Genomic DNA, 17,826 nt, shown 5'->3' on the forward strand with positions numbered 1-17,826 from the left:
AAATTGGTGCAAGTATTTTGGACAGAAATTCGATGCTGTCATGCAGTTGGAGGTGGTTGATGCCGCTCCCCAGCATTTCTGCTTCTGTGAACATTGTCACCCATGGGCTCAGGGGGCAGGACTCGGGGGCCGTCCCCGGGGGCCGTCCCGGCAGCCTGTGGAGGAACAGCAAAGCCCTGAATGTTATCCGAGCGTTTCAAATGTTAATAAAGTCATGAATAGATTGAGGCATGTTCACGCTAGGTGGCAGTTAAAATAAAGGATATTTATAGTATATTCAAACATGTAGCACCACTCTGTTTGTGAATGCACACATGGGTAGTTAAAAACATACACCAGATTATTTCAGCTAACCTCTGTAGGGGCAGGGACTGGAATGCAATGGAGGGAGGCATTTAATTGTTCCCAGGATGTTTCCTTTCTTAATAAAAAGAGGAAAATACAGAGATATACAGGAGGTGGGTACATGGGTGTTGGTTTTATTAATATGTATTTTTTTTTATATTTGAGACACTTCATTTGTTTTAGTGGCTAAAAAAAAAAGGCCTGAAATTCAATGTGTGGTTTTTCAGTTTAATGCTCATAGTCAACTTTTGTAGTTTCGGACAAATTTGATCTCCTATTAGGTGGAATGTGTTTGAGAGGATATTTAAGAAAGTTCAGTCACTGACTGTCTTGGGAAATTGTTTCTTTGAGGAATTTTCCGTGAGCTTGGAAGCGCTCTAAGTGGTCTGTCAACACTGTTATGGTCGTAAATCAGCTGTGGCCTCCTTTTGGATTTTGCAGAAGGGTGTGGTGCAATAAATTGTTTTTTTTTTTTCCTCCACTCTAGATGTGTTACAGCACACCGTAATCCACAAGAAACATGCTGGCAAAAGTCCCCTTGTGAAGTAGGTATCGCTCTCCTAAAACCTGAAGGACTTTGTGTTTTTGAATCAACGTCATGTTTACTTACCGATAGTTAGTTGCCATTCTGCCCTTTGCCTGTTTGCTCCTTACTTGTATCAGCTCTGGCTCTGCTTGCGTCCGGGTACTTGTATCAGCTCTAGCCCTCCTTGCGTTCGGTGCTTTTAGTCCTGCTCCTCTGCTGTGTTAGCCGCCACAGTTGTGCGCACTCGGGTTTTGGGTCCTTGCCACGGTTGCCTGGAGGTTTCGTTCTCCGTCCGCAGCTCAGGAAGGTCTGACCCCAGTTGTGCTTGGACCACTTCCACGTGAGGACCTTGCATCGCTGTCGCTTCACTTACCTCCTCCCAGCTTACAAACTATACCTGTCATGTACCTTAATTCTCTTTTAAACCTCATGAAGCCTTTTTTTCATTCATCATTTAAATACTACCATTCCATTCTTCTTCATTCCTTCCAGTATGTCTGAGCATCCTTCTAACTGAAGAACATTTGAGAAATTCCTGTCGTCATTGTCTGCCAGTGATGAGTTCACTTTGTTTTTCTCAAGAAGAAATGTCCGTCTCTCCTTCCTTTTTGAAAGACATTTCGCAGATAGGACATTGGACTGCAGGCGGGCAGTTACTTCCTGTCAGCACTCCAAGCGCCTGGATCACTGTCTCCAGGCCTGTGCCTTGGGTCCTTCACTTCATCTCCTCTTAGCCCGGTTTGATTTCTGCCATAAAGCACCTAAAATCGTCTGTGTGACTTCTGATCCCCTCCCACTGCCGCGGTCTCCCTAGACTCCCGCCCCGGGGCCATGCGGGTGCTCTGGGCCTGCTTGGCCCTGGAACCGGCCGGCTCAGAGCGGGAAGTTCGTTCACCCAGGGCTCCGCCCTCACTAGTGGGGGGCTCCAGCTCCTGCCCCTGGGGAGATAGCTATGGGGGTCCCAGGGGGCTTGAGCCTCTGCAGCTCGTGGCGGCCCCAGTGACAGCCCCTCAGGCTGGCTTCTCCCCTCCCGTCTGACTTGCCCCACTCCTTGCTCCTGCCTCCCAGATGCCCTGCCGTGTCACCCAGCTTCTGCTTCTAGGGGGAGCTCAAGACCGCAGGTATCTGTCGTCTCCACCTTGTTACTTTCCGAAAGTTAGGGTGCTTTTCCAAACCCGGACTGTGTGTGTGAATTTTCCCATTGTCTGGTTTTCAGCAGCTCCCTGTGATAAGTTTGCAGCTTTCTTTGAATGAGTTCCCTCTCTTGAAGCTGACGCTTGATGGTTTCGTTTGAGAGGAGCCCAGCCTCTCTCTCCCCATGCGCTGCTTCTGCCTGTGTTCTTGTTCCCCCTTCTGTGGCCCTGGGTGCTCACAGGTTGGACTGTTCACCACATCCCCTGTGCGCTATCAGACTTCTTTTGTTGCCACATTTTTTCCCTGTCCACGCTCCAGTCTGTTTTCTCATGACCAGATTTCCTCTTCACTAATTCTCTTCATCTGTTTCCATCCATTGAATTCCTAATTTATCTTAGTTCAGTTCAGTCGCTCAGTCGTGTCCGACTCTTTGTGACCCCATGAATTGCAGCACAGCAGGCCTCCCTGTCCATCACAAACTCCTAGAGTCTACTCAAAACTCATGCCTGTCGAGTCGGTGATGCCGTCCAGCCATCTCATCCTCTGTCGTCCCCTTCTCCTCCTGCCCCCAAACCCTCCCAGCATCACAGTCTTTTCCAACGAGTCAACTCTTCGCATCAGGTGGCCAAAGTATTAAGAGTTTCAGCTTCAGCATCAGTCCTTCCAATGAACACGCAGGACTGATCTCCTTTAGGATGGACTGGTTGGATCTCCTTGCAGTCCAAGGGACTCTCAAGAGTCTTCACCAACACCATAGTTCAAAAGCATCAATTTTTTGGCACTCAGCTTTCTTCACAGTTCAACTTTCACATCCATACATGACCACTGGAAAAACCATAGCCTTGACCAGATGGACCTTTGTTGGCAAAGTAATGTGTCTGCTTTTTAATATGCTATCTAGGTTGGTCATAACTTTCCTTCCAAGGAGTAAGTGTCTTTTTTAATTTCATGGCTGCAGTCACCACCTGCAGTGATTTTGGAGCCCAAAACCATAAAGTCTGACACTGTTTCCACTGTCTCCCCATCTATTTCCCATGAGGTGATGGGACCAGATGCCATGATCTTAGTTTTCTGAATGTTGAGCTTTAAGCCAGCTTTTTCACTCTCCTCTTTCACTTTCATCAAGAGGCTTTTTAGTTCCTCTTCACTCTCTGCCATAAGGGTGGTGTCATTTGCATATCTGAGGTTATTGATATTTCTCCCGGCAATCTTGATTCCTAACCCTAATTTATTTTACAGTTCTAGAATTTAAATTTGACTCCTTTTTCTGTTTTCCAGTATTCTTCCAAAATTCTGTCATCCTGTAGCTCCTGACCCGTGTTGAGCACTGTTAGTTTAGAGTCCTTGTCCAGTAATTCTCTGGATTCTCTTTGAGTCTGTTTCTGTGGCCTCTTCCTCTTGATTTCCAGTCACATTATGCTGTCCCTTCCCTTGCCTTAGATACACACAGTCCATAGCGATTTTCTCAAGATTGGGGTTAGTACCCCAGCTGTGAGCCACGTGGAATGAGTCCAGAGATAGACTGTGCCTTTGTCAAGCTCCTCAGAGACAGGAATTAATTAATAAATAGGTAAGAATGCTATGTACTGACTTACTTTCATAGTTTACTTTTTTCCTTAGAACTATTGCAAGGCATTCTATAAAAAACTAATGTACTGAAGAAGGGGTTGCCATCGCTTCTTCACTGTATGCTGAGTAGGTGGGATTTTTGAGGACGGAGCTTCATACATGAACTCTTTCTTTTGCTAGCACTGTCGGTGCGGGTTGTTCTCCGGGAGACCGGCTCCCCGTGCAGTATGCTGAGCAGAATGGAGTCGTGGACTGGAGGAAGCCAGCCTGTGCCACTGTTCAGCGCCAGGAGCAGTGTGTGGCCTTAGCTGACCAGGTACGGCGGTGGTCTCGTCCTCTTCCATGCCGATCAGGCGGTGCTGCTGCATGCACATCAAGTTTGTAAGCACTGTGAGGTCTGCTAGTGTATCTGGTAAGAAGAAATGAAGGAACGTTTGATTGCAAGACTTTGAAGTTAATTGATATACATGACCTAAGCTCCTCTGGGACCTGAAGAAGTGTATTTATATCAGTTTTATTACTCAGAAATACTAACAGATTTTATTGTGATGATGCCGGAAATGATTCAATAGGGATACACCGTTATGCCATGTTTCTTTATTTGAAAGAATTATTTACATTTTGGTCACTGTCTCACTGTGGAGATGTGAATTTTGAAAAGGCCCTTCCCTCGTGAGTTGCTGGGCCGGTTTCCCAGCACTCCCAAACGTGATCAGGAAGTACTCGCTTTTCAGGCGCTGGTGCAGTCAGAGCACCGACTGCTCCCCAGTGTGTCTAGGCGCCACGGCACCGCGAATACAGGGGCGATGCTTACTGGGAGCACTCTGGAGAGAACCACCTTCTCTAGAAAATGGATCTGTGTTCCTGGCGAATACTCGGGTCCAGATGTGAACCTTTATTGGGATTGTGATGTGTTTTATGAACTAAAGCACTAAAACATACTTTGAGAAATTGTGTCATTAAAGTCATACTTACTAATGGCCGATTTTCAGGTCCACTTGATTATAGTTTTTCTGCATCTACTTCAGTGCCTGCACCTTTTCTTCTTAGAGTTGACACAGTCGTGTGTTTACCGACCTGAACTTGATGAGAAGAAGAGTAAACCCGTAGCAAATGCCAGTTACTTGGTTCTGGTTTTTTAGTGACAAAAAGAAAACACATCCATTTTATTAATAAAAGCAAAATACAGAGTAGGTATTTTTCTCATGATTAAGTATTTGTCAGAAAATATGCAAATGTTAGTGGATCAAGTAGGTGACTTGAAAAAAGATTGAAAACAAAAATGTGTTAGAATATACAACTGGGATTGTGTCATTTTAATGTCTCAGAATAAGAGGGTACCTCCTTGAGTATGGCCGTGCTTTGGTCTAGTTACTGTTTTATTCTTTTCCGTAGCATTCAACTGAAAAGCGAAGTTTATCTTCAATAAGTAAGAAGAAAGGAAAGCCACAAATAGAAAAGTAGGTTTAATTTAATATTTCCAGTAATAGAAATTGGTCAGAGAAGACAACATTTGATAATAGACCTGTTTAGTTGATGTAGTATAAATAGTATCTTTCCCTTAGTTTTCTTTTTATTTTTACTCTGGACTTCTTTTTTTTAGTTCTAGATAGTCGACACGTGCACATAATAAAAATAAGGCTGTTGTCGTGTATCATGTTCAGTTTGGAGGGGCAGAGTCTCCAGGCCTGCCCACTGAAGAGGGGGATCTTGCATTCACATTATACCTTACTAAACATTCTTTTTTAATTATTAAAAAAAATTGAGGGGAATTTTATTAGTATTGTACTTAATGTGTTCTCTAGGGACTGTTAAAAAAGTGTTGGTAACATGTATACTTTTGGCTTAGGGAGAAAATTAAGAAAACTGACAATAGATTGAATAGTAGAATAAATGGTATTCGAATCTCTGCTCTTCCGCACACCCACGGTGGTTCTGTGAAAGGTAAGGGAGTTTTTCTTTCAATTACACGTCACCTAAACATATTTAGCAGGGTACCTATTAGAGTGGGTGTTGAGCTGTTGTGTCAAAGCCTCACACACATTTTCCCTGCATTGATGTGAGTAGTAATTTCTGAATTAACTCCATGAATACTTCAGACTTATTTAATGCAGGAAATTCGGTCTGGCCTCGGAGGTGAAAGGACCTCTGCCACAGCTACACTCTGCCCCCTTTTCCTCCCCCTGGCGGCAGCGGTCTCATCACGGGTTTCCTCTTCAGCCACTCCCTGCTCCAGAGCAGAGGCTGCAGGACCTGAGGGGTCTATCCAGCCTCGCAGAAGCCTGTACTCTTTGTGTAAAGTCATCTTAAAATCTTATTGACTCTTTCAAACTTTAATGACTATCCTTTGTGGAGCTTTATGGGAATCACAAACTGAAATCAAGATTGCCGGGAGAAATATCAGCAACCTCAGATAGATAGATATGCAGATGACACCACTCTTACGGCAGAAAGTGAAGAGGGACTAAAGAGCATCTAGATGAAAGTGAAAGAGGAGTGAAAAAGCTGGCTTGAAACTCAGCATTCAAAAACATGGGATCATGGCATCCTGTCCCATCACTTCATGGCAAACAGAAGGGGAAAAGTGGAGTCGGTGACAGGTTTTCTTTTCTTGGGCTCCAGAGTCACTGCAGACAGTGACTGCAGCCATGAAATTAAAAGACTCTTGCTCCTTGGAAGAAAAGCTGTGACAAACCTAGACAGCATATTAAAAACCAGAGACATCGCTTTACCAACAAAGGTCCGTCTGGTCAAGGCTGTGGTTTTTCCAGTGGTCGTGTGTGGGTGTGAGAGCTGGACCATAAGAAGGACCTTGAGAAGACTGAGCACTGCAGTATTGATGCTTTCAAACCGTGGTGTTAGAGAGGACTCTTGAGAGTCCCTGGGACTGCAGGGAGAGCAGAGAAACCTGGGGGGCCAACTCATTGGAGTAACTTTTCGTGTTCTAACACTGCAGTGTCTGAGATTCCCGTGGTGATGGCAGCTGAAAGAAGGGGGCGCTGCTGAAACCAGGGGGACAGGCGTTCTCGGTGGATGACTAGAAACAGCTCCTGCCGGGACTCCCCGTCTGTTTCCTCCTGGTTTGTTCTCTGCACTGCCTTCTAAACCACATGCTAAATCAGGTCATCTCGAGTCCAGACTCCTGGTCGCATATGCTGTGGGAACTGCATCCACAAAGTTGGTAACAGTTTCTTCCGCTTCAGCTTCGTATTGTCAGAGATGCTCGTGGACTTTGATCTCAGATGGTGTAGGTTTGCATCTTTACCACCCCCCAAGTTTCTTAAATTTGTACAAGAAGAATAATATCCACCTCACCAGATTGTAAGACTTACATGTGACAACATATGAAAAGCATTTGGCTTGCATCAAGTACCAAGGTGGTCAGTCATGTAATTCTTGCCTCTTCTAATAAGTTAGAAGAAAACATATGCTGTCTAGGTTAAGAACTTTTGGTAATCGATCAGACTCTTAATTCCTTTCTTTATTTTCAAATATTATGAAAGTACAACCTCAGGATTTTTAATTCAAGATTAACCTTACTCTGTCTTGTTCTCTCTATATGCCGCTGCTACATATGTGTATATATATATTTATGTATAGAGTAAAACTATAAATAAAAAATACTTTGTACAGCTATTGTCAGGTGTAGCTGAGATGTTTGCTGACCGCAGGTTAAAGGTAAAACCCTCTGTTTATTAATCCATTTGAAATACTGAGCAATTACCTTTAAGATTTTTTAACAGAACAAACACATTTAGTAAATGTAGATTTACTATTACTATTTAATATTTAATTACTATTTAATATTGAAGCTGAAAATATTGGGTCCTTTGGTTCATGGATTGTCCAGATTTTTAAATAACTCAGCTTGAGATAAGTGTTTGTAACTTAAAATTTAACTTCTATTTTGGGTCAAATACATTTATGTAGTTCAAAATTCTGAAGGTACAAAAGGGAACAAAATAAATCCCCCCCTGCCCACCTGTATGTTGTCTTCTCCCCGAAGCAGTCGGTGCCGTTCATCATCTGTGTTTTCACAATATTTGCTTTTAAAATTTCAAGCTTTAAATCTCTCTACTAAAGAGAAGTATGCCTTACCTCACTTACAGTATTAAGAACTTTATCCAATTGCATCACCCATATTTCTTCCACCCCGTTTTTCTGTTGGCTGATCGTGGCACCGAAAATTTGGGGTTGACCTCTCAACTTATTTTAGATTGTAATGATTTAAAGACCTTCATCTTTCTTTAATAACTCATTGTGGGTCTGTCATCTGATGTATCTAAATGGTTCTTAAGTCTGTCTAGCTTCCTTTTGTCCATAAATACTAATAACTAGATTTTTATTATTAGAATAGTGGCTTGTGTAAATTTTTTCCTCTTTGTCGTCTTAATAACATGGCACCCCGTCCCATCCTTTCATGGCAAATAGAAGGGGAAAAAGTGGAATCAGGGAAAACAATAAGTCAAAAAGTTTATCAGTTCAGTTCTGTCGCTCAGTTGTGTTTGACTCTTCGCAACCCCACAGACTGCAGCACGCCAGGCCTCCCTGTCCATCACCAGCTCCCAGAGTTTGCTCAAACTCATGTCCATCAAGTCGGTGATGCCATCCAACCATCTCATCCTGTCGTCCCCTTCTCCTCCCGCCTTCAACCTTTCCCAGCATCAGAGTCTTTTCTAATGAATCGGTCCTTTGCATCAGGTGGCCAAAGTATTAAGAGCTTCAGCTTCAGCATCAGTCCTTCCGAAGAGCATTCAGGACTGATTTCCTTTAGGATTGACTGGTTTGATCTCCTTTCAGTCCAAGAGACTCTCAAGAGTCTTCTCCAACACCACAGTTCAAAAGCATCAATTCTTCGGCACTCAGCTTGCTTTATAGTCCAACTCTCACATCCATACATGAATATCGGAAAAACCACAGCTTTGACTAGATGGACCTTTTTTGACAAAATAATGTCTCTGCTTTTTAATATGCTCTGTAGGTTGGTCATAGTTTTTCTTCCAAGGAGCAAGCATCTTTTAATTTCATGGCTGCAGTCACCATCTGCAGTGATTTTGGAGCCCAAGAAAATAATCTGTCACAGTTTCCATTGTTGCCATGAAGTGATGGACTGGATGCCATGATCTTAGTTTTTTGAATATTGAATTTTATATCTCTGTTTGTGGAATAGCCTTTGGCGTAGTTAATCATCCTCACCTTCTTCACCTTCTGAGTCCAGAGGATCACATTTCTTTTTTATTATAAAAATTCCAAAGATGCCACACAATTCTAAAGCACCTGGATTGTCAAAAATAGGAAATTATGTTCACTATAGATTTAGATTTATATATTTATTTCTTTGAAAATTGCAAATTAATCTATGAGTTAAGTGATTAAAATATTTACTAGCTGTATAATGTAAAGAAAATAATGCAATAAATTATTTCATACTGAGAAATAGATGCCTCACTTTTTTTTTTTTTTTTTAAACATTCAGAAGCTTACCCTGTGAAGTGTCAAAGGCTTCACAGCATGTTAGTGAGCTCACTCCACCCAAGTGGTTTGTTGGTGGAGGTGTTTTTGTTTTTTTTTTTCCAGTCCATCATTTATTTCTGCTTAGAACTCAGGGGCTACTCACTCTACTTCATGAGAAGCAATTTAATCTTTTCAAATATTCAGGCATGGAAATTTTAACTGAAAGGCATTTTTGGCAGTCAGTTGTATTCTTGAGTTTTGTTTTGTTTTTTTTTTTAAGAAAGAATTTTATAGTGTACTCAGAGGAGTTTTTGTTTGACTTAAGAAGTGGGTCAATGTGGTAATATTAGGCAGACCCTAAAAAGAACGTTAATTCTGATTTTTAAAGTCAATAAGATTGACTATTTTCTCTGCCTTTTTTTAAAGAATGTATTTGTCAATTATTTTCAGTTAAAATTGTGTTTCAGTAATGAATCTTTACCTAGGTCAATGGCCAGTTTTTATTAATTATAGAAAAACTGAAAAAAAATTTACAGCTGTAATTGCTGATGGTTCAGTTCAGAAATTTATTTAGCTGAACTATTCCATTTTTTAAAAAATCATGTACTTTTCAGATGTGAGTTTGGACATTGGATCTGGACATGACACATGTGGAGAGACGTCTTCAGAGAGTTACAGCTCTCCTTCTAGCCCCCGACATGATGGAAGAGAGAGTTTTGAAAGTGAAGAAGAAAAAGACAGAGGTTTGCTCTTTGGAAGGGTGTGGGGGAGGCAGAGGGAAATGTGTACTCTTAAAATATGTCAAACATAACTATGGTACTGAGAATGTCATTATTGACTTTAAATTTAATTGGTATAACAGGTGTCTTAAAGACCACTGACTTAGCAGTTTCTACTCATGTTGATTTTTTAAACCTGTTTCACTGCAAATGATATTAAAAGAGAAAGAGTCATAACAAAGGAGAGAGTCTGTGCAGAAAGATTGAAAACTGCATATTGTTAGATGCACATATATTTATTTTTATGTCCTCCTGATTGACCATTTTTATCATTATAAATATCCTTCTTTGTCTCTAATGACAGATTTTGTCTCAAAGTCTGTTTTATCTGATGATAATACTATAGCCACTTTAGCTCTCTTTTGGGTGTTTGCAGGTTACCTCTTTTTCCATCCTTTCATTTTAAATGTGTTTGTGTCTTTGATTCTAAAGTATGTTTCTTAAAGACACCTTATAGTTGGATTATGGGTTTTTTTAAGCCATTCTGCCCATCTCTGCCATTTGGCTGGCTTGTTTATGTATTTAAATTTACTGTAATTAATGATAAGGTAGGATTTATATCTGCCATTTTGTTTTCTGTAAGTACCGTATCTTCAAATCCTCCTTAAATGAAAACTCAGAGTCAGCCAGAAGTAAGAACTGAGAGCCACCTTAGGTCCTTACTGGACAGGCCTACAGCCCTGCATATGAGCATGGCCTTCTAGATTCCCAGGGATATATCTAAGCTTTTCAGAGCTTCCTGTGGACATCTCATTCTTTATAGAGTTTTTTGGTCAGACTCTTGTTAGTCCCAGCTGGTAATGCTGCCTCAGGCAGCCATGTTGTTAAACAGTTGCCGCTGATGGTGACTGTTGTTAAACAGTTGCCGCTGATGGTGACTGTTGTTAAACAGTTGCCCATGGGTGAGCAGCTGTTAAGATGGCAGACTCAAGCTGTCAGTCACTCAGTCGTGTCTGACTCTCTGCCTCTCGTGGACTGTAGCCCACCGGGATCCTCTGTCCATAGGATTTCCCAGGCAAGAGTGCTGGAGTGGGTTGCCATTTCCTTCTCCAGGGCATCTTCCTGACCCAGGGATTGGACTTGGGTCTCCTACACTGCAAGTGGCTTTGTTGGTGGTGGTGGTGGTGGTCATAATGGGGTTTTGTTAATAAGACATTACACTTTTCAAAGTCAGCTCAGACTTTGAAATATCTGAATCACTAGATGAGTCCTTCTAATGAATGCTCAGAAAACCATTTGAGATCAGTTAAAATCATTGGGCTATTTGCTATGACTTAAGATGATTTAAACAAAGCCCAGTTCATTTAGAAATTTAACTGATGATCTGAAAAATGTTAACAGCTTCTTTTGAACTTAAATATTATTTTTAAGTCTTACTTGTGTGAAGGTACAGATATAGATATAATGCCTTAAGTAAGTTACTGATTGAATCCTTTTTGTTTTGCAGAGTTTAACAAGGAACTCCTCAGTTATTAAGGGGAGTTTATATTAGAACCATTTATTCATATGTTGAATCTCTTCTAATAAAAATTATTTTTGAGTCAATAGTATTGTTGTTTACATTCTGTGTCACGAAATAGGTTGTATTTAACCTTTCTCCAGGAAGCATAGTATGATTTGTTTTTAGAATTGTTTCTAGAAGTTTTAGCCTCTTAGCTGAATATAGCTAGTTACTACCTTAATAAATATAAGCATTTTAAGTACATAAGGCAATTCTGCTTATATTTGTGAGCAAAAAGATGTTAAATAAGGCACTGCATTTAATTGGATGGTCCCCATACATAGTACTGCAGTTTCTGGGTTTATGATAAACAGTGTGAATTAAATCTTGTATTTTGCCCCCTTCACACCAAAAATTAAGAAACGCAGGGGAAGTCTATATTGAATTTATTTCTGTTTACAAGCATAAGAATGATACAGTAATAAAGAGAAATGTGATATAGTTTTGTATCTGCCACTTGGCTGTTTTGTTTTAGGAAAAAACAGCAGTGGTCTCGTATTTTTCTTGCCTCTTGTGTTCTAGCATTTGTTTTATGACTGTAATGGTCGCTTTACATTTTCTTTCTCCCACTGAAGTATTTAAAAGGAGGACTTTTCCACTCTAGGAAGACTGTCTTCCCTTCTCTATCTCTAGATGTTTAAATTAAATAATTTTGATTGAACTCCTTTAAATTATATAATTTATGAGAGACAAATGTGAAGACCTCAGGTTTGGCAGGCAGTACAACATATAAAACATATAAATCAAATGAATTGCCTAAAATTGATTAAAGGTAAAAGATCCCTGATACCTTATTAATAAGTCTGTGTTTATACTGTGCTTCAGTCAGGCTCCATTAACCTTTTATTTCTTACAAACAAATGTCCAAGGATTTTTTTAAGATTTAATTTTTTTAGAGCGGTTTTGGATTTACAGTGAAATTCAGAGAAAGACGCAGAAATTTCCTGTGTGGTCCCTCTTCTCACACGGTATCAACATCAGTCACTAGAATGGCACATTTGTTTACCAGGGATGCACCGACTTTGACCCAAAACTGACTTTGACACATGATGCGTCTAAGGGTGCACTCCTGGTGGTGTACCTTCAGTGGCCCTGGGCAGATGTGTAACGATAGGGATTCGCCGTTAGTACATCATAGTGTTTTCACTGCCCTGAAGACCTGTGCTCTGCCTCATCTCTCCCCCCCCGCCCCCCGCCCCACCCCTGGCAGCCATCAATCTTTTTATTGTCTCCTTAGTGTCTTGCCTTTTCCAGAATCTCCCTGTTTTTCAAATTAAAGTCCATAGAAAGCCAAAAATTAAAAGAATGTCAGCTCAGTAGTCAGGAAGCTGAGGGGGTACATTTATTGGTTTTAAAAGTCAGGGTATATTTTTAGGTATACTTCAATTTTATTTCTAGCAGGATGGACGGGAGATGATGCTTGTGTTAACATCTGTTTACATGTTTCTCTCAGACACAGACAGCAATTCCGAGGACTCTGGAAACCCCTCGACGACCAGGTTTACAAGTTATGGTTCTGTCGGTCAGACGGTCACGGTCAAGCCACCTGTTCAGATCGCTTCCTTAGGAAACGACAGCGCAAACCTTTTGGAAGATCCCTTAAGTTCAGCCAAGTATCAGCACATTTCTTTCATGCCAACTCTACACTGTGTCATGCACAATGGTGCCCAGAAGTCGGAGGTCGTGCTGCCTCCGCCCAAGTCTGCAGATGGCAAGACGATCGGGATGCTGGTCCCCGGGCCCGTGGCGCTCTCCGCCCTCCGGGAGCCCGCGGACCCCACACCTGTGGGCGCTCTCGGGCCGGCGGCGTCTGCCGGGGACTCGGAGAAGCCACTGGAGTTGCTGGCGGCCCCGCTGCCGCTGCCCTCCGGCTTCCTCCCACACGGCGGCGGCCCCGCGCTGCACCTCACCATCCAGAGGCTAAAGCTGCCGCCGGGCCCCCCTGAGAGCTGCGCCCTGAACCTGGCGCCGCCGCCCACCGCGGGCCTGGGCACGGGCTCCGCGAGCGCCGCCTTCGGCCCCGGCCCCGGGCCCTTCCCGGGCTCACCCGTCGGTGCCACGGACCCCGTCCCGAAGGCCGCCTCGCCAGCGGCGGGACTGTCTCCAATGGTGCCTCAGCTGGAGGGCGGCGCGGCGTCTGCGGCCCCGCCTGCCGGCGTGAAGGTGGTGGTCCCCGCGGCTGCGTCTGCCGCCTTCCCCGGGCCGGCCGCCACGAGCGCGCCGTCGGGCGCCCCGAGCCCCGCGCCCGCGCCCAGCGCGAGCCCCGCGCCCAGCACGGCGCAGGGCGACGGCGCCGCCTTCCTGGGCGCGGGCGCGCTGCTGGCTCCGGCCGGCGCCTGCGGCTCGTGCGGCCGGCGCTGCGGCTGTGGGGCCGGGCCGCCGCTCGGCGGCTACTACTACCCGGGGCCGGCGCCCGGGCCGCTGTACCGCGTCTCGCCCTTCTTCAGCCTGCCCTCCCTCTGCAACGGCAGCTACCTCAGCCAGGCGCCCCAGGGCGGCGGCGGCCAGCTCCCCTTCTTCCTGCCTCAGGCCCCGTACGCCAGCGGGCTGGTGCCCGACCCGGTGCTGGGCGGCCAGGCCGGCTACGGCGTGCAGCCGGTGGCGGGCTTCGGCCGGTTCTACCACGTGTACCCGCACAGCGTGGTGGCCGGCTCGGGCGGCGCGGCGCCCAAGAAGAGCGGGAGCGCGTCATGCTACAACTGTGGCGTGAGCGGACATTATGCGCAGGAGTGCAAGCAGTCGTCCATGGAGGCCAGCCCACAAGGTAATCACGAAAGCGCCCAGAGGACTTGTTTCTGAGGGGGCCGGGCGTGCGGCTCCGTGGGAGCAGCAGAAGCCGCAGTGTGTGTGTCCGCAGGCTGCGCTCCCAGCGACAGCTGAGAGGTGCAGGCGGCCAGACAGTGTAGACACAGGCCCCGCAGCGCAGGGCGGGTCAGAGGAGTCCAGTTGCCAGGGAAGGAGGAAACCGGAAAGGCACTTTTTAAGGGTATAATGGGAATTTGCAGAATCTCTTTGCTAGCAGCACTGTTTTAAAAGCAACAATCCCGTTTCATAGAGTAAGCAAAAGTTTTAAATACTGAAAATTAGGAAGTGGTAGTCACCTGACGGGAGAGCGATCCTTCCTTGTTTGGGTCTATCTGTGCACAGGCAGATGACCTCAGGCGTGCTCCCTTCTTTCCCAGCCGACCTTAGTTTCCAATGCTGTCACATTTTAAGGAACAGAACATTTAAGCACTGCGCTTTCTTGGTGGCTCAGAGGGTAAAGAATCTGCCTGCAGTGCAGGAGATCTGGGTTTGATCTCTGGGTCAGGAGGATCCTCTGGAGAAGGAAATGGCAACCCACTCCAGTGTTCTTGCCTGGAGAACCCCATGGACAGAGGAGCCTGTCAGGGTTCATTCCATAGTTTGGCAGAGTCAGACACGACTGAGCGACTAACACTTTCACTTGGGAGTAAGAAAATTAGAACTTTCTTTTGTTACCACCATAATAAATAAGTACAAGTAGGATACCAAATTCAGTGGAGGCCTCAAACTGTTATGTTTCAGCTCACAGGAAGCTTTTGTCACTTTGCCAGATCTCAACACAGGAAAAGAGTCTTGAATTGGGAGTGTCTGCTTGGAGTTTTTAAGGGAAAGTTGAGTTTGATAGCTTTAGGTTGAACTTAAAGCACAAACTTCATATTGCTCTTTTAAAAGTCATTTAAGGACTGTTCTAGGTCACGGCAGTGCAGAAGGCGCTGCCTGGACAGAGGAGCAGGCCCGTGTGATGTCTTGTAGTGTGTGATGCCTTACTTACCTTGTGCGCAGTGACTTAGCAGTTCTCTTTCCCCTTTTAGGCACTTACAGACTGAGATACGCACCTCCCCTCCCCCCTTCTAATGATACGTTGGATTCTGCAGACTGAAACAAGTAAAGCTTGCCTACTTAATACACTGAAGTGTGGGGAGTCATGGTTGGGGTGTGGTGGGAAAGGAAAGGTATTTTGTTTGTGTTTCTTTGTCTATACATTTCCTAGATTTCTATGCAGTTGAGATTTCTCATTTCTCTTGTACGGATGTCCAAACCAAAACAAGAATTCATTGCTTTTGAGCCTCTGGTCTCCTGGTTCAACAACAGGCTTATCTGTTTGATATGTGTAATTTAAACCTTCAAACTATCAAAAGGAAAATCTTGACGTGTGCTTTTTTTTTTTACACTGAATACTTGCTGTGTGCAATGTTTACTGAATCTTTGAAACTGTGTATTTGACCTTTTTTCATAACACTGGTGACGGTCATATGGTTTTGGGGAAAAAAAAACAAAAAACTTTGCTTCTTCCCCAGCTTACCTCACTTTGGCCCTAATCTCCGCATTTTCATCCCACCTCCGCTCGTGACAGTGGCTGCCGGAGCGGCTGGCACTGCACCGTCCACGCTCTAAGCCGCACGGCGTAGTGTCGTTCGGCGGTGAAATGTTTCACCTTCACGGTAAGGGAGAACCCAGTTCCCCAAGCAGTGTGTATATATGTAAAAACACCTCCACCTACACACACCAACGCAGCGCTTGTCCAAATAAAAATCGGAGTGGAAGAGAGAGGAAGAGCTAAAACCATATGAAACTGAGAAAATGTAACACACGAAGTGGACAAATAGCTTTTTCTTTAAAAACAGAAACTTTTTTACTCCATCATACGTTTCTAGCCTGTTGCTTCAGAGAGACATAAAGTGAACAAACTCGTGTGAGTGTGGTTCTCCTGTGTGTGTGTGTGTGTAACGAAAGCCAACAGCCAGTTTTACATGTGGTCTACCACAGTCTACCACTGTGTCACGTAAAAGACACTTAGTCAAGACTTCTTTTCCTTACGCCACCTGTCACAGTGTTCTGTTGTTTTAAATGTATACGGTTTATTGCGATCTGAACAGCAGCTCTGCATTTCTACAAAAGTCGGGTATTTGTTCCCTATCCTGTCTCTCGTAGCAAAGTCACTTTGATAACAGTTTACCACTATGCTTGATTATAATGTGAAAGACTGAATTGAATTCTGAGTGTGTTAAGATGGTGTTAATCATGTCAGTGTCCCGTCACTAAGTTTAATGCTGCTGTTTAAAACGACTGTTTGTTTTTAAAGCCGATCTATGTACTAAATTGCTTCCAGGTAATTTTTGATTTCCTAAAGTGCACTGAGGTTATCTGGAAGACGGGGTGTCGGTCTGGACCGCTGCCATCCACGCACCGAGCAGCCCCGGCGCTGAGCCGCAGGCGTGAGGGCTGGGGTTGGGTGTGCTGTGCCCCAGCCCCGGCTCAGAGCAGACGGCGGGTGTTTCTGCGGGGTCACGTTGGTGTGCAGCAGAGGAACTTAAATATCTGGCCTTGGTTCAGAAACCTAACAGATTGCCAGACAAAAGGAAACACTTGAAGTAAGAAGCTTCCTGTAAAGCTTCATAGGTAGAGTTTATATTTATAGCACCAATGTACATTTTGAAACCTTCTTTCAGGGGTGGGAGTAAAAGGGGAAGAAGGGGGGGGGTGAAGGGGTAGACGAAAGCTTTAATTTAAAAAGAAAGTTCAATGAAAGGAAATTATTTTGATTAAATATATTTTATTTGGTATTTTTGGACCATATATTAAATTAATTGTTAAGCTGCAGTTGAGTTGTGAAAGTGAGAGTTTTGATAAGCCCTGTATGGACCGCATTGTGAATCACTTGCCAGTTGTACTTTACGGAGCTTATTTTATGATTTAAAAGACTGTACTGTATATAGGAGGTATGTTACCTTCTCCTTATTTGTATGTTTACCATATACTTTGATATTTGAAATGTTATGTACTGGAAAGGCCACTTATATTTCTAGAAAAGATTGGATTTTATGCAACCTTTTTTCCTTGAATTAACAGCAATAAAAAAAATGAAAAATGGCTTCAGAATTGTGTTTTATTGCAAATGTAGCAGTGAAGAGAGGGGGACCTCATCCCTGGTGGGTTTGGATTTGTTGTTGTTTTTCCTTTTTAAAGAGTCAACCAGTTATTTCCCTGTAGTGTGGGCAGTGAATCCCCTAGTTATCTACCATCTGGGAATCCCGGCCACCGCAAGCCGTCTGCCTGACTGTACAGGTCGCCTGCGTGCGCGCTGCGAGCAGAGCCTCGCCCAGCCCCTCCGGTGGTCTGCAGGCCCCGCTCCCCCATTAGCCAGTGGGCAGGCGCCTCACGCAGCGCGCGGCAATTGCAGCCCCTCTGGAGGTAACGTCTCCGGGGTCGTCTAATGCCACCCTGCGCTCCTTCCGCGCGGGGTGCCCACTCTCAGCGTCACTGTCCTCTCCTCCGTTTTGCGTCCTCCTTCCCCAGCACGCAGTGTCTTCTTCCTTGGCTCAAGCTTTAGAGAAAGGGTGCCCTTTACCTCGGCTTCTGTGACTGCCTCTTCTCATCTGATGTCAAGCAGACATCTGGGTGGTTTTCACTGCTCTGCCATCGTAACAGGAGCATTTTTGCCCCAGGCTCCCGGTTTCCACGTGCAGGAGCGCCCTCGGGAGACACATCCAGGC

The 17,826-nt window shown here is 44.4% G+C and overlaps 1 protein-coding gene across 1 annotated transcript in view; it reads left to right on the forward strand.

Annotated features, from left to right (window-relative positions):
• Positions 1–17,204, forward strand: part of ZCCHC2 (zinc finger CCHC-type containing 2) — a 44,933-nt gene extending 27,729 nt beyond the window's left edge. The window contains exons 8-14 of the mRNA XM_043443945.1: positions 833–890; positions 3,755–3,890; positions 4,970–5,034; positions 5,424–5,518; positions 9,643–9,771; positions 12,762–14,072; positions 15,145–17,204. Coding sequence (XP_043299880.1) covers positions 833–890; positions 3,755–3,890; positions 4,970–5,034; positions 5,424–5,518; positions 9,643–9,771; positions 12,762–14,072; positions 15,145–15,212 — 1,862 coding nt within the window. The 3' untranslated portion in view covers positions 15,213–17,204. The remainder of the gene's footprint in view (positions 1–832; positions 891–3,754; positions 3,891–4,969; positions 5,035–5,423; positions 5,519–9,642; positions 9,772–12,761; positions 14,073–15,144) is intronic.
• The last annotated feature ends 622 nt before the right edge of the window (positions 17,205–17,826 follow it).

The sequence above is a fragment of the Cervus canadensis genome, chromosome 23 (assembly GCF_019320065.1).
Source record: "Cervus canadensis isolate Bull #8, Minnesota chromosome 23, ASM1932006v1, whole genome shotgun sequence".
Classification (NCBI taxonomy): Eukaryota; Metazoa; Chordata; class Mammalia; order Artiodactyla; family Cervidae; genus Cervus; species Cervus canadensis.